At 40.1% G+C, this 15,490-nt stretch overlaps 1 protein-coding gene across 5 annotated transcripts in view; it reads right to left on the bottom strand.

Annotated features, from left to right (window-relative positions):
* Nucleotides 1-1,449: 1,449 nt before the first annotated feature.
* Nucleotides 1,450-15,490, bottom strand: part of LOC108706545 (cytoplasmic polyadenylation element-binding protein 2) — a 63,806-nt gene continuing 49,765 nt past the window's right edge. For all 5 annotated transcript variants that reach the window (XM_018243058.2, XM_018243055.2, XM_018243054.2 and 2 more), the window contains 6 exons: nt 14,691-14,861; nt 13,500-13,589; nt 10,693-10,811; nt 10,051-10,165; nt 5,724-5,905; nt 1,450-2,803 (listed from right to left, as the gene is read on the bottom strand). In XM_018243058.2, the coding sequence (XP_018098547.1) occupies nt 2,576-2,803; nt 5,724-5,905; nt 10,051-10,165; nt 10,693-10,811; nt 13,500-13,589; nt 14,691-14,861 (905 nt within the window). In that variant the 3' untranslated portion in view covers nt 1,450-2,575. The remainder of the gene's footprint in view (nt 2,804-5,723; nt 5,906-10,050; nt 10,166-10,692; nt 10,812-13,499; nt 13,590-14,690; nt 14,862-15,490) is intronic.

Genomic DNA, 15,490 nt, shown 5'->3' with positions numbered 1-15,490 from the left:
CGACTGCTAAAACAAGTGTGCTTCAAATATCCAATAAATATCTTGTCTTCGATATAAAATATAGTGCATAACAAAGTCAATGATTTTTGTTTTTTTGGAAGGGGGTGGGGTTAGGCAGGGTGAAAGGTTTCTCAGCCTCAGTATTAATTAGATCCCAAAAAAAAAAAAACATTTAGGAGGAGATCTGGTTAAAAGACCAGTGACATCAAAAACGTTTTTTTTTAAAAAAAAAAAAAAAAATTCGTTAGTATCCGTAAAAAAACAAACCCTCCAAGACAAATGAAAAATAAGTCTTTATTTAGAAATAACTTACCAAAACTCCGCTTGCGCTCCTCTTCAGAAAGCGAGCGATCCATCATGCGGTGCTCGACTTCTCCTCCCTGCCTTCCTTATAGGAGATAGCCAGGGAGGAGAAATCGAGGGCTGCACGATGGATCATCGCCGTTTCTGAAGAGGAGCGGAAGTGGAGTTTCGGTAAGTTATTTCTTAAAAAAGGCTTTGCGATTTTAGTTTAATTTGTCTTGGTGTTTTTTTTTCTATGTATACCAACAAATTTTTTTTTAATTTTTTTTGATGTTACTGTTCCTTAAAGCGAGAGGGGAGTTTTTTGACAAATAAATTAGAAAAGCACTTCTTAGAACAGCATCAATTCCAAACATTTAAAACGTGAACTACGACCACAATAAAACGGTTAACGCGAGACGGGATTCACATATTTTACAGTACAAATAAAAGCACGCCGTTGACAACCGATAAAGACCACAAATTTTTCGTACACAGAAGATTGTCCCGAGGGAATACCCTTTATGTTTTTCTGTCTAGCAATTTTGTGGTGAATTGGTAGATTTTTTTTGGAGTTACAAACATTATCCGACTTACTTTGAAAACGCTGTTTTGGGGGCTAGTTGCATAACCGCATGACTTATGGAATTTAGAACGCAGTCCCTGCACTATTGAATTAATTCTGACGTAATATTTTATGGTCGCTATTAAAAAAAAAAAAAAAGAATAAAAATGAATAGTGATACAAAAAATGAATGAAACTGTCATTAAACTTCCATGTAACAGGCAGTTGTGTTTAGGAGTAGAATAGAAATTATAGATCCTAAAAAAACCCCAAACAAAGCCATTATCGTATGCAAAGGGAATCATGTTTGCGCATTTCACTGTTGTCTTAAAGGTAGAGGGATCTTGTTATGCAACTAGCCGTCTGTATAATATTATCTCCATTTTGACTTAAATTATTATTGTTTTTTTTTAACTAAATCGTCAAGCATTTGTATAAATCACTATACATAGATAAATAGCCGGCGGGTTATACATTTGGTGACGGATTATAAGTGTGCTGGCCATCTTTGGTTTTTTCATTTTTTTTTTTATGTAGAAAAAGTTTTCGACCGTTAATATTTTAACATATGGGGGAGCTTAATCAAAGATATTTTAAATTCGTTTTTTTTTTGTGGTTGCTTTTTTTTCCTTTTATTTAGGCTACATGACGTCACAAGCATCAGAACTGCACGCCACAACAATTGCACTGGGATTACGATATTAACATCCGATCTTTTCGAAAAATTGAAGTCCGCTACGGACCAGGACACAAAAATGGCTGCACTTACGGATCTAAAACTAATATATTTGCATATTGTACACATTTTTTTTTCTTTTCTTACGTTGGTCACAATAATGCATGCAAATATGCTTTTTTTTTTTAATTTACTCATGCTACTTGTACCTAGTTTTTTTTTTTCTGCAATACCGTATCTGTGGTTAATTAATTGTTCTAGTGCATGCATATGGTGTAGACACGTAGGTAAACATGCATAATTCACATTCTAAAACGATGGCACTCTAGGCCATATTGTGCTGCATTTTATCTGCAATGCAGTTATCTGAAAACGTTTCGAATCCTGTATTAATACGTGGCATTACACACAACACCTATATAGCAGCAAAGCTTATACAGCTTATGATTAAAAAGGTTTTAAAAATAGCTAATAAATCAAATTATCTTGAGGTATTATTTTCTTGCAAGTCAAAATGGAGAGCAGAAAAAAATCAACCCTAATATGTTTTCTTCTAAACTTTACATACACACTGAAAATAGCAACGATAAAAAATAAGCTTTTTTTTTTTAGTAGCAGACATATTCCATTTTCACTATTTATTTGCTACCTTTGGTAAATTACTGGGGCTGATCTTGAAGTTAAAAACCCATGTGTAGAAATAAGTGCACGCTTCACCCATAAATATAGCAGCAGACTGCCCCCTATGCAAAAAAAAACATTCCCCATATCTAGTTTAGCATTACATATAAAAAAAGAACTTGGGAAAAAAATATATATATAAAAAAAATTTTGACATGAAAAATATCACAAAAAATTAGAAAGCCTGAGATGTAGGGTTTTGGTGAAAAACAAGAGGCTTAGTGTTTTGGCTGCTGATAACAACGCATGTATTGAGGGCTTGGGGGGGGGGGGGAGCAAAAGAATGCACTTATTTCTTCTGCACTTAAATATTGTCAAAACCAGTAAGCCGCATGCACCCTTTTCTCAGTTAGAAGTGGGCAAAACGATGCTTAATTCCAGCGGAAGTGGATCTGACGAGGCCGGTCAGCTCCTTCCTTCACCAGTGGCTTGTGGAATTCCCGGCCGGCACGAGAGTGGATATTTGCCCAGCAGAACTCACAATAATACTGCAGGCAAGTGACATTGGCACAAAAAAATGGAGCAAACTTTCCACCGCAGCGGGCCCCCTGGCATTCATCACACAGCTGATCATCCAACACGTATGGCTTCACCTCCACCTAAAATGAAAACATAAACATAGGTCCACAGATCAGAGAGAGAATATTTGGTGTGCTGAACAGCCAAAACAGTCAGTAATTTGATTACACTTAGTTAAGTATGTCCTGTTTGTACAAGCTATGACCTTGCCCGTTGCAACTATGTTTTCTATTAGGTCATCAGTAAGTTCAAGACATTTCCCCAAACTAGTGATGTGTGGGTCGGCAAATGACCCGTCCTCCCTTAGCCCGCCCGCATACGACTTCCAGGTTGCTTTCATAGACCCGTGCCGCAGATGGTGTCACAAGCGAGGGACCGAACACCCGGAAGTCAGAAGCCGGCATTTGACGGTGGCGTGCGGGGAGAGCAGGAGAAGAGCTCAACCCGCATCTGCCCGCGAGGAAGAGTGCGAGGTTGGCCCGAACCCGCCAGACCCACGGGTCCCAGGCCGGCCCGCACATCACTACCCCAAACCTCTATTTTGGATAGTGAATATAAAGGACAGAGAAAATGTACTGTGGCACTGAGAGGGATAAATAGGACTGGACAAATGAGCAGAACTATTTGGGGTTGGTTGGAAATGAATCTCTATAGGCAGATCATAACACAGATGCTTGGGAAGCCCAGCTACAGGGAAAATCACTATACATTAGTCTCTAAATATATTGTAGGGTTTTATTCTTTTGTCAGCTGTAGATACAGTTGTGTTCAGAACTTTTGTTTCCATACGCACAAATGCATTGGACAGAAAGTGAAGGAAAGGGAATATTCGGCTGTTCCAAACATAGCAGTGTTTGCATTCTTCTTTACAATCTCATTCACTGTATAAACTGAAAAATGTTTCAAGACTTTGCTTTCCTTTGAATGACTGAACTAATATTTAGTTGTATAATCAGTGTTTCTGAGAACTGCTGCACATCTGTGTTACATGGAGTCCACCAACTTCTGTTACATTCAATAATTCTTTTTTTTTGTTTTGCCTCAGAAACAGCATTTTTGATGTCACCCCACAAGTTTTCTATTTGATTAAGGTCCGGGGATTGGGCTGGTCACTCCATAACATCAATCTTGTTGGTCTGGAACCAAGCTGTTGTTTGGGGTCGTTGTCTTGTTGAAACCCCCATTTCAAGGGCATTTCCTCTTCAGCATAAGGCAACATGATCTCTTCAAGTATTTTGATGTATTGAAACGGATCCATGATCCCTGGTATGTGATAAATAGTCCCAACACCACAGTATGAGAAACATCCCCATATCATGATGCTTGTGCCACTGTGTTTGGGGGTCGTCTGACAAACTGTCTGTGGTCCCTAGACCCAAAAAGAACAATCTTGTTTTCATCAGTCCACAAAATGTTGCACCATTTCTCTTTAGGCCAGTCAATGTGTTGTTGGCAAATTGTTTTTTTTTTTTTTTTTTTTTTTTTTTTTAACAATGGGACTTTGTGGGGGCTTTTTGCCATAGGTACCTCACATGTAACTTTTGACCTTCTTTGATATTCCTGGAGCTGATCATTGTGCGAGTCTGCCCATTTGTCTATTCTTCTATCCAATTTCTTCCACGTCTTTCAGGTTTTGGAAAGCATTTGAGATCATTTTAGCTGAGCAGCCTATCATTTTCTGCACTTCTTTATATGTTTTCCCCTCTACAATCAACTTTTTAATCAAAGTACGCTGTTCTCTGAACAATGTCGGGAACAAGCCATTTGACTCCGATTTTCAGAGAGAAATACACTATAACCAGCAGCACAACATTTGCTCCTTCCTTCCTTAAATGAGGGCCGGAACGGACTCCAGTTTTTACACAAAATGAATGAGCTCACTAATTGAACTCCACACTGCTATTATTTGGAAAAAGCTTAGATTAGTTGGAACACTGCTATTATGTGGAACAAGCCTCAATGAATGATTCAATGACACAGAATCAGCAGCATGCAGAGCCGGACTGGGAGCAAAAAACAGCCCGGGCAAAAAACAAACAAAGCAGCCCACATGTAAACACACACAGAGACACACAAACACACAGACAAACAGACACAGAGAGACACAAACACACACACAGAGACACACACAGAGACAGAGAGACACAAACACAGAGACACACAGACACAGAGAGACACACACAGACACAGAGAGACACACACACAAACACAGAGAGACACACACACAAACACAGAGAGACACACACACAAACACAGAGACACACACACAAACACAGAGACACACACACACAAACACAGAGACACACACAAACACACAAAAAGACACACAAACAGACAAAAAGACACACACACACAAAAAGACACAAACACACAAACAGACAAAAAGACACAAACACAGAGATACACAAACACAGACACACAAACACACACACACACAGAGACAAACAAACACAGAGACACAGAGAGACACAAACACACACAGACACCCCTACCTCTCCGAGAAACAGCACGGGAACTCTGAAACCTCCCAACCCGTCTGCTGGCCAATCACCTTTGCCTTTCCCTGACTGATCTTAGGAGGAGGGAGGAGGAACACGCAGCTGCTTGATGTGTGTGAAGGAGAAGCACAGCGTACATGCTGTAAGTCTCTCTCCCCCTGCCCAGACGCCGCAAATCAGAAGCGGCCCATTTCAAAGGTAAATGGAGCGGCCCTTCGGGAAATTGCCCGAACTGACAGATTGTCAGTCCGGGCCTGGCAGCTTGTCATGACTGTTGGGTCTGTTTGGTTTCTATTACTTTACTACACCTACTATGATCAGGTTAGTGATGACAGACTGCTATTATTCCAAACACAGCTGTATTTAGTATGTTATTTTGCCCGTATCTGCCAGGTCAAATATACTTAAAGACTTTGTATTGATTGCGCTTTAAACCTAATGAGAACAACTGGGGAAAAAAAATAGACCTGTAGGTAAATCATAAAGAAATCAAAAAACTTACTCTTTTATCAATGTCACCGTGTTGAAGTTGAACAAATCGAGCACTGATGGCTGCAATGTAACTCTGCTGATTGGAGAATGCAACCCGCCCAGCTCCCTTGGGATACTTCAGCTCTGGATCTGTATCAATTCCCGCATAACAAACTCCTCCATAGAGGCGATCCATGATCATAGCTAGTTCCACTGTGAAGAAAAGAGCACTCATTACCATTGGCAAAGCACAACTTATACAGTGGGCGTTATACAATGGACATACCTCTGACAGTCTATAGTTAAAATATGTCAAGATGGCAAATGTGTAAGAATTGTAATTAAAATTCCATCCTGATTTACACATTCAGCTTCTGCCCAAGCCCTATGCATTCATTCATCTCTGATCAATACGTTGATCTGGTTTATTGTTACAGTTCCTCTTACTACAATTAAGCTGCATTAGATTAGACAAACAGTTGGAATGGATGCAACAATATAATAGAAAAGATACTGGCACACAAGGCATTGGAGTTGCAGGGAACACCCTTGCTTTTTTAATATGCGGAATTCAACGTTTCGGGGGCACGCCCCTTTGTCAAGCATGTGAGAGCCGTGGTGCAGAAAATACAAATAAGGTGATCAATAAACAAATTGACATATACAATTAGCAGTATAAAGCAATACAAAATTGGCATAATGCATGATAAGCATTAAATCCCCCAAGCGAGTATAGTCCAGTGTCCAAAAAAAATGTACTAATTCCATACTAGTCCATGACATTGCGAGGAATCAAAGTTAATCCTTGAATATATTCAAAAACTGAACAAAATAGCCCAAAAAATACAACATCCAAAGGTGAAAAAATTACCTAAAGGAAACAACACTTAATGAATTGAAATAACAAAAAGTAACAACCAAAGGTAAGAAACAAAAGTTGGCAACATTTATAGAAACGTTGGCAATTTTTGTTTCTTACCTTTGGTTGTTACTTTTTTATTAAAGTGTTCATTTAGGGGCAGATGTATCAAGGGTCGAATATCGTTATTCGACTGCCGAATTAAAATCCTTCGACTTCGAAGTCGAAGGATTTTGCGCAATTCATTTTCGAACGATCGAAGGATTTTGCGCAATTCGTTCGATCGAAGGAATAATCGTTCGATCGAACTATTAAATCCTTAGAATCGAACGATTCGAAGGATTTTAATCTATCAATCGAAGGATTATCCTTCGATCAGAAAATTGTTAGGAAGCTTATAGGGACCTTCCCCATAGGCTAACATTGGCCTCGGTAGGTTTTAGGTGGCGAACTAGGGGGTCAGTTTAAAGAGACAGTACTTCGATTAGCGAATGGTTGAATATTCGAACGATTTTTAGTTCGATTCGAAGTCGAAGTAGCCAATTCGATGGTCGAAGTAGCCAAAAAAAACCCATTCAAAATTCAAACTATTTTTCCTCTATTCCTTCACTCGAACTTAGTGAATGGGCCCCTAAGTGTTGTTTGCTTTAGGTAATTTTTTCACCTTTGGATTTTGTATTATTTGGGCTATTTTGCTCAGATTTTGAATATATTCACTTTTTCATTCCTCGCAATGTCATGGACTATAGTATGGAATTGGTACACTTACATTTTTTTGGACACTGGACTATACTCGCTTGGGGGATTTAATGCTTATTATGCATTATGCCAATTTTGTATTCCTTAATACTGCTAATTGTATATGTAAATTTGTTAATTGATAAGAAAAAAAAAAAAAAGCAAGGATGTTCCCTCAACTCCAATGCCTTGTGTGCCGGTATCTTTTCTATTAGTTGACTGGGAGGTTGCCCGATCTTATAATATTGAGCACCAGCCTTATCGGATCAAGCGTGTGCGACTTTTCTATTTTCTTTTGCAACAATATAATATCATTCCAAAAGAAAAGCTGTTTTGCCTTTGATGCAAGGTAACCTCACAACTAGGGCCAACACATGGGAGGAAAGCAACTGTTTAGTTGCCTTGGCTACATTTGTTTCATTGTCGATGTGAATATGAATATAGTTATGTTTAGAAGAGTTCAATAAACAGAAAAAGAAATATCTGGATACCAGAGTTTTTTGTTACATAGTATAACAATATCTGTGATTAGAAAATGAGTGGGTGGAAAACAATGTATTATAATATACTGTATGCGACCATTTAGTACTTTGTGCAAGTCCCAAACAAAGCCAACACTGAACTTTTACACCCATATAAACGACAGCTCCACAAGCTGCTAGACAAGTTATGAAGGAAACTGGGTGTTAGCATCAGGGCTATCTTGAGTGATTTTACGGTCTATCCCCACTGTTACTATAGGCACCATCTCTCCCTACTATACCTGCTATCCCACAGTCACACTCCCTTCCCAGAGACTATTATCCACTGTTACTATAGACACCATCTCTCCCTACTATACCTGCTATCCCACAGTCACACTCCCTTCCCAGAGACTATTATACACTGTTACTATAGGCACCATCTCTCCCTACTATACCTGCTATCCCACAGTCACACTCCCTTCCCAGAGACTATTATCCACTGTTACTATAGGCACCATCTCTCCCTACTATACCTGCTATCCCACAGTCACACTCCCTTCCCAGAGACTATTATCCACTGTTACTATAGGCACCATCTCTCCCTACTATACCTGCTATCCCACAGTCACACTCCCTTCCCAGAGACTATTATCCACTGTTACTATAGGCACCATCTCTCCCTACTATACCTGCTATCCCACAGTCACACTCCCTTCCCAGAGACTATTATCCACTGTTACTATAGGCACCATCTCTCCCTACTATACCTGCTATCCCACAGTCACACTCCCTTCCCAGAGACTATTATCCACTGTTACTATAGGCACCATCTCTCCCTACTATACCTGCTATCCCACAGTCACACTCCCTTCCCAGAGACTATTATCCACTGTTACTATAGGCACCATCTCTCCCTACTATACCTTCTATCCCACAGTCACACTCCCTTCCCAGAGACTATTATCCACTGTTACTATAGGCACCATCTCTCCCTACTATACCTGCTATCCCACAGTCACACTCCCTTCCCAGAGACTATTATCCACTGTTACTATAGGCACCATCTCTCCCTACTATACCTGCTATCCCACAGTCACACTCCCTTCCCAGAGACTATTATCCACTGTTACTATAGACACCATCTCTCCCTACTATACCTGCTATCCCACAGTCACACTCCCTTCCCAGAGACTATTATCCACTGTTACTATAGACACCATCTCTCCCTACTATACCTGCTATCCTACAGTCACACTCCCTTCCCAGAGACTATTATCCACTGTTACTATAGACACCATCTCTCCCTACTATACCTGCTATCCTACAGTCACACTCCCTTCCCAGAGACTATTATCCCACTGTTACTATAGGCACCATCTCTCCCTACTATATCTGCTATCTCACAGCCACACTCCCTTCCCAGAGACTATAATCCACTGTTACTATAGGCACCATCTCTTCCTACTATACCTGCTATCCCACAGTCACACTCCCTTCCCAGAGACTATAATCCACTGTTACTATAGGCACCATCTCTCCCTACTATACCTGCAATCCCACAGTCACACTCCCTTCCCAGAGACTATTATCCCCACTGTTCCTATAGACACCATCTCTCCCTACTATACCTGCTATCCCACAGTCACACTCCCTTCCCAGAGACTATTATCCCACTGTTACTATAGGCACCATCTCTCCCTACTATACCCGCTATCCCACAGTCACACTCCCTTCCCAGAGACTATTATCCCCACTGTTACTATAGGCACCATCTCTCCCTATTATACCTGCTATCCCACAGTCACACTCCCTTCCCAGAGACTATTATCCCCACTGTTACTATAGGCACCATCTCTCCCTACTATACCTGCTATCCCACAGTCACACTCCCTTCCCAGAGACTATTATCCCCACTGTTCCTATAGGCACCATCTCTCCCTACTATACCTGCTATCCCACAGTCACACTCCCTTCCCAGAGACTATTATCCCACTGTTACTATAGGCACCATCTCTCCCTACTATACCCGCTATCCCACAGTCACACTCCCTTCCCAGAGACTATTATCCCCACTGTTACTATAGGCACCATCTCTCCCTACTATACCTGTTATCCCACAGTCACAGTTCCTTACCAGAGGCTGCTATCCCTAGCACTGTTACAGGGACCATATTTTGATGTGAATATATGTTGCTTACTAAACTTTCAAAACCCTGACTACAGACTAATATAGTTAGGTCTTTATGAACGGAAAAAATCCTTCTACTTCATATGTGTTTTATAATTCTAGCCCTTACCAGCTCTCAATGGTCGGGGAACACCTCCAACAAATATGGTCTTCCGGGGATCAAGAGGCTGCGAACCGTCCATCACAAAGTCGCTGTCACCCAAGTTCCAGGGTCGAATCTGAACCTGTTTAGGTTAGTAATATCTGTTTTACTGCCATTTATTAAGTTTAACTACTGTATGTAATGCCAGTATATCGCTTTGCTCCTCCTTACACTTTACATCAATTATAAAGATCTCTTTACAACAACACTTTCGCTTACTACAGCTTACTGGGAGCCCAAAAGAAGGTGGGTAGAACATAGAAGAGGTTGCATTTGCTGTGCATATAACAGGTGTATGAGTAGAAGAGTACAGTTGTTTTAATAAACTGCTGCAACTCAATTCAGATTAGGTCTGCCTCTGTCATTTAACGGGACAGAGATAAAATGATTAATACAGCTTGTGCACAGCAAGAGCACAGACAACTGGAATTACCAAGAATGCATTATTTTCTTTAACCAAAGCTAAGAATAATACAATCACTAGGTTCAGACTGTTTCCATAGAACACTAGTTATTCTCCTTTATTTCTTCTCTGCATATGATGATGATGATAACTGCATTAAAACTGTACAAATTCCTACTGTCTGGAAAGCCATTCTCTTTACTTACTGGCTTGTCCTTGATGGTAGGGCTTGAAACACACAAATAGAGTTTTCCATCTTCTTCAATGCAAGCATCAATCAATGCCTGAACGGAACTTTCCTCTTGGAAAAGAAGGAACGCATAACCTGCAGCAGTGGAAACACAAAACATCATTATATTCATGCTGGAAACATTCCCACCCACAAAATGGCACAGATAACAAGGAACAAGTCAAATACTGCCAATAAGGTGAAGAAAAAAAAAACTGGCGTTTTCATGGAACAGGTTTGCTCATACAAGACCACAGCAGTTATTACTATCCCCAAATGGTCAAAAACAAATATTCCCTATTACTGGGTGCAGTAGCACTTGGCCTTAGGGACTTGTAATAACAGAATATGAATTCTACTGTACATATTTTTGCAGCAAAGGATATTGGCTTGGGGGCAACAAAAGGCTCAGTGACTCCTGGGTGATGAAACTTCTGATAGTTTAAGCAAATTTATTTTGACCTTTTAGATCATCTCCTATATAAAACTATACATGGACAAAAGTCTATGTCGTGTAAAGAGGAAACCTCCTATTCCCAGTTTCAAAGGCTACAGCTCCCGCTTCTTGCTACGAGTTATAATGTGCAAGAAAGGGTGATACAGCGAGTATCCCTCCCTTGGTGTTAATTGTCTTTGGGCTATTGCCTGGTATGCAATTATCATAATAAGAACAGTCTTTCTGGCAGTCTTATATTCTCCTATGGGCAAAACTGTTCCCTTTCCAAAGTGAAATGATCTGTTCTTATCCTTAGATGGAAATCCCAGCAAAGGTGACTGACCAAACGTTTTAGCAGCTCAGGGCTCTCCAAATGGAGGCGAGTCAACCAACAGAATTTTATAGTCCCCAAATAAGTACACGAGTTCCACTGGCTTCTTTGCATAAGATCAGCATTTTACTATTTTCCAACCCAACAAAGGTGAGATGAGGTGAACATTTTTCCTCCTTGATTAAACAGAACCACTCCCAACAGTCAAGGAAAAAAAGCAGTCAAGGGGAGACTTGCCCAATGCAGTATCCCCCAATTTCTCTTGTGTTAAGACTAATGACACACCTAGTGTTTTCTGAACTTATGGGAAAATGCCAGTACAACCTGAATCTGCCCAAGACCGCACAACAGTGACAGCTATAGCATCCACCTATCACTGAGCACAGGGGGCCCAATTAAGCCTGAAGAAATGCCAGGTTTGGCCTTAGCTTAAAAATAGTTTAACAGTGGGCACAAGCCTAAAGGTTAGTTGTCCCTGATATCAATTGTAAAGATTAAACAGATGAATGACATTTCTATGGCTTATTTTGGCCAGGGAATCATTCACAAGGCCCTTGACGAGTGTAAGCAATAGAGTGACCAACAGTTTGCTGCAATATTGTATCTGGGAATACAGAGGGCAGTATGAACCCCTTGCCCAAGAGTCTGTGGAGACATGGTTTAAAAAAACAATCATGTGTTGGCCACTTTTTGAAATTCAGATCTGCTTGAAAAGTCCCCAGCTGTCCAGCATAGAGCAGCTTTGCAAAGGGCAACCAGATCAAGTATTTATAAACAGAAGGTTCAAATTAGCTAGTCTGCTATAGATTATCAGAAGTCTGCCATGGCGCCATAATGCCAGGCATTCCCAGGGTATAGAATATACATGTGAACACGCCACCATTAAACAAAGGAGACTCCAGATCAGTCATCCTTTTAGGTAATAGGAAATCATACCAAGGGGGCAAACCAATGCTGCTTTTAAAGGAGAAGGAAAGGTTAAAACTAAGTAAGCCTTATCAGAAAGGTCCATGTAAATATACCAGTAAAACCCCAAAGTGGTGCTGCTCTGAGTCCCCTGTCAAAAGAAAAACTGCATTTCTTTCCTTCTATTGTGTAAACATGGGCTTCTGTATCAGACTTCCTGCCTTCATCTTAAACCTCATTGCCCTGGGCAAGAGCATGCTCAGTTTGCTCCTCTTCCCCCGCCCCCTCTCTTTTCTACTGTAATCTGAGCCCAGAGCAGGGAGAGACTCAGGCAGGAAGTGATGTCACACCATGTTAATACTGCAGCTCCTATCCTAAACAAACAGGGACCTTCTAGAGCTGTTTACTCAGGTATGGTAAAACATTCTACAGAATAAATATAGCATTCTAGCTTGCACTATTGCAGCTAATCTATTACCAATAAAATGCCTCCGTAGCTTTCCTTCTCCTTTAATAGCACTTACAATGACAATTTTAAAACTACTGAAAAATGGTTAATGCATATTGGAAAGCTTTTGGAATGATATTAATACAAGCAAGGGGTGTTTATTTCAAGGCGTATTCGATGAGTTACATGTACAGTGTGCTAAGTTGCACAACTAAATACATCCGATGGGCATTAGGGGATTCTGGGAGTGGTATGGCTCATTAGGAGGGAGGTTGGACAAAGTTATTGGATGCAAGAGAAAATAATAGGCTTAGTTGAAACATTCAGTGCCTGCCTGCTTTTATCTCTATTGGACACAAATTGGCCTTTCGCTTTGTATTTATGGAATGGTTTGCAAGGAGTGATTTATCTATGCAGTTTGATCTTCTAATTTGCCAGTGATTTCCTAGCTTGTAATTATGTTCCTCTTTGGAAAAAAAAATACATATAATTGATAAAATCCTTCAAAAGCGGCTTTTATCCGTCCGTATCAGGAGCACAAAGAAACGGAACAATAAATCCTAACGTTAGCACTGTGAAAGCCTCAGCAGGATCTGCGGGTGCTAATGAACAAAACAATCAGTGGCTCCGCGTGCAGAGATTGCGAATGTACAGGGATATTACCTTTAGGTGGAAAGTAGGATTTGCTTTCAGCTTTATGGGGCCAATCAACCACTAAGGGGCCAAAACGTCTGAAACTGGCGGTGATCTCATCTAGAACAAAAAGGAAAGATAGCAGTGTTAGCTCACATATTCCTTTATCTCAGCAACGAGCCGATTGAATACCAAGCGTAGTAAACATGTTACCCAGACAATATATTCTGTATAATAAAAATCCTTTTCAAATTAAACATGAAATCCAAGATCACATTCTTTTTTTATTAAAGCATTCATACCCATTGTAAACTCATTTAAAAAATCTCAGCTATCAAGGAATAGAGGCAGGACAGGCAATTGCTTTCACTTTCTACTCAGCACTTACTATAGGTCTTTGCACGCCCCACATTCCCCCATTCTCTTCACCATTTAATTGTGTGGCCAGTAAAGGGGCATCAGGTCCCCCATTGTGGAGCACAAACATGATTTTGGCATGATGCAAGTCCATTTGATTATTTTATTTGTCCACCCCCGTACCCCCCACTAAGGGCAGAGACACATGCTGTTATTTCAGTTTAGTCGCTTCAGCTTTCCAAAGTCGCCCGAAGTGCAACTTTGGGCGACTTCGGAAAACTAAGCATTCCGAGTGCCATCCCGCTGGCGATTTACATTCTTAGCCTGCGGGAAGGCAGTTCTAGGAGATAAGTCGCCCGAAGAAGAAGCGTTTTTGTAACTGGGCAACTATCTCCCGAAATAGCAGCGTGTGTCTGCCCTAAAGTATATTCTCTGTCAGACTTGCCAGCAGTTATCTTACTCCATTAGGTAAACATGGACATGATACAGGTTGATTATCCTTACTGCCATAAATTGGATCTTTATACCATAAATCTGCTTATTATCAATTAAACTTTAAAGGGGTAGTTGACCTTTCAGTTAACTTTTAACATGGAAACTTTCAATGACATGAAAATATGTGCCGAATTTCTGTAATTTTTTTTTTTTTTTTTAAGAAAAAAACAGAATATGGTTGAAATTGCAGAACACTACCATTAAATCGACACATTGCGGCCAATATATGGATAGTTTGGCTTTCTTCCTGCATCATCCATCAGTGATTACTTAAAGATGTTATTGTTAATTGAGACCAAATTGATCATACTATGAGTAGAGGGCAGGTTCCATTGTTTGGCATCATAAGCAGCAATCAAAATAACTCACCTTCATCAATATCTGGTGGAAGGCCCCCAACAAACACCTTCCTTGAAAAGCGCTCAATATGCTCCCCATTCTGGTGTCCAGAATAGCAATTGGGAGAATTCAGAACCCCAACTTGGTCATTATGTCCATCATCCAGCAATCCATCGTCTAAAGGGAACAGGGAAGAGCGTCCTGAAAAGGAATGAGAAAATAATTGTAATTCTCTGCAATGTTTAAATAAGCTCGGCCTAGAATAGTCATCAGTAATACAATGGCTGCTTTAGCGGACATAACTTTCAATGTTTGATGCTTATTTATGGGCTCTAGGATTATTCTTCACCATATCTAAAATTTTGCCAGTCACCTGACTCAAGAGGATAGTACTATTGCCCTTGCAGCGATGGGTTTCAAAGTTCAGTAATTAAAAAAGTTTATGAAAAAATTCACTTTCTGGAGAGGAGGAGGTATTAATTACTTAATTGAGAAGTCACTTTATAAAGAAAAAATTGTAGCAACCCCCTCTCTCCGCCACCAGACCAATTCTTCGTCTTTCCCCACTGATAAAGTGCTGTATGCAGTTATCAATAATTTAAATAACTTGTATGTCATCCCAAGTGTAATTCATTGGTAATTAATCGATACTTAAATATATTATAAATGAATTCACTAGATAGAAGTGCTTGTTCTGAAATAATTGCGTGTTGAGATTAAGGTGTTGAGTGCCAATTAATTACCTAAATTTATTTTAAAATATACAAGACCTTAAGTTATACACCATTTGAAATGAATTCCATTAAATCAAAGTGCAAGTGCTAGTACTA

The sequence above is a fragment of the Xenopus laevis genome, chromosome 1S (assembly GCF_017654675.1).
Source record: "Xenopus laevis strain J_2021 chromosome 1S, Xenopus_laevis_v10.1, whole genome shotgun sequence".
NCBI lineage: Eukaryota > Metazoa > Chordata > Amphibia > Anura > Pipidae > Xenopus > Xenopus laevis.
The sequence above is the reverse complement of the archived record's forward strand: the minus strand, read 5'-3'. Positions and strand labels throughout refer to the sequence as shown.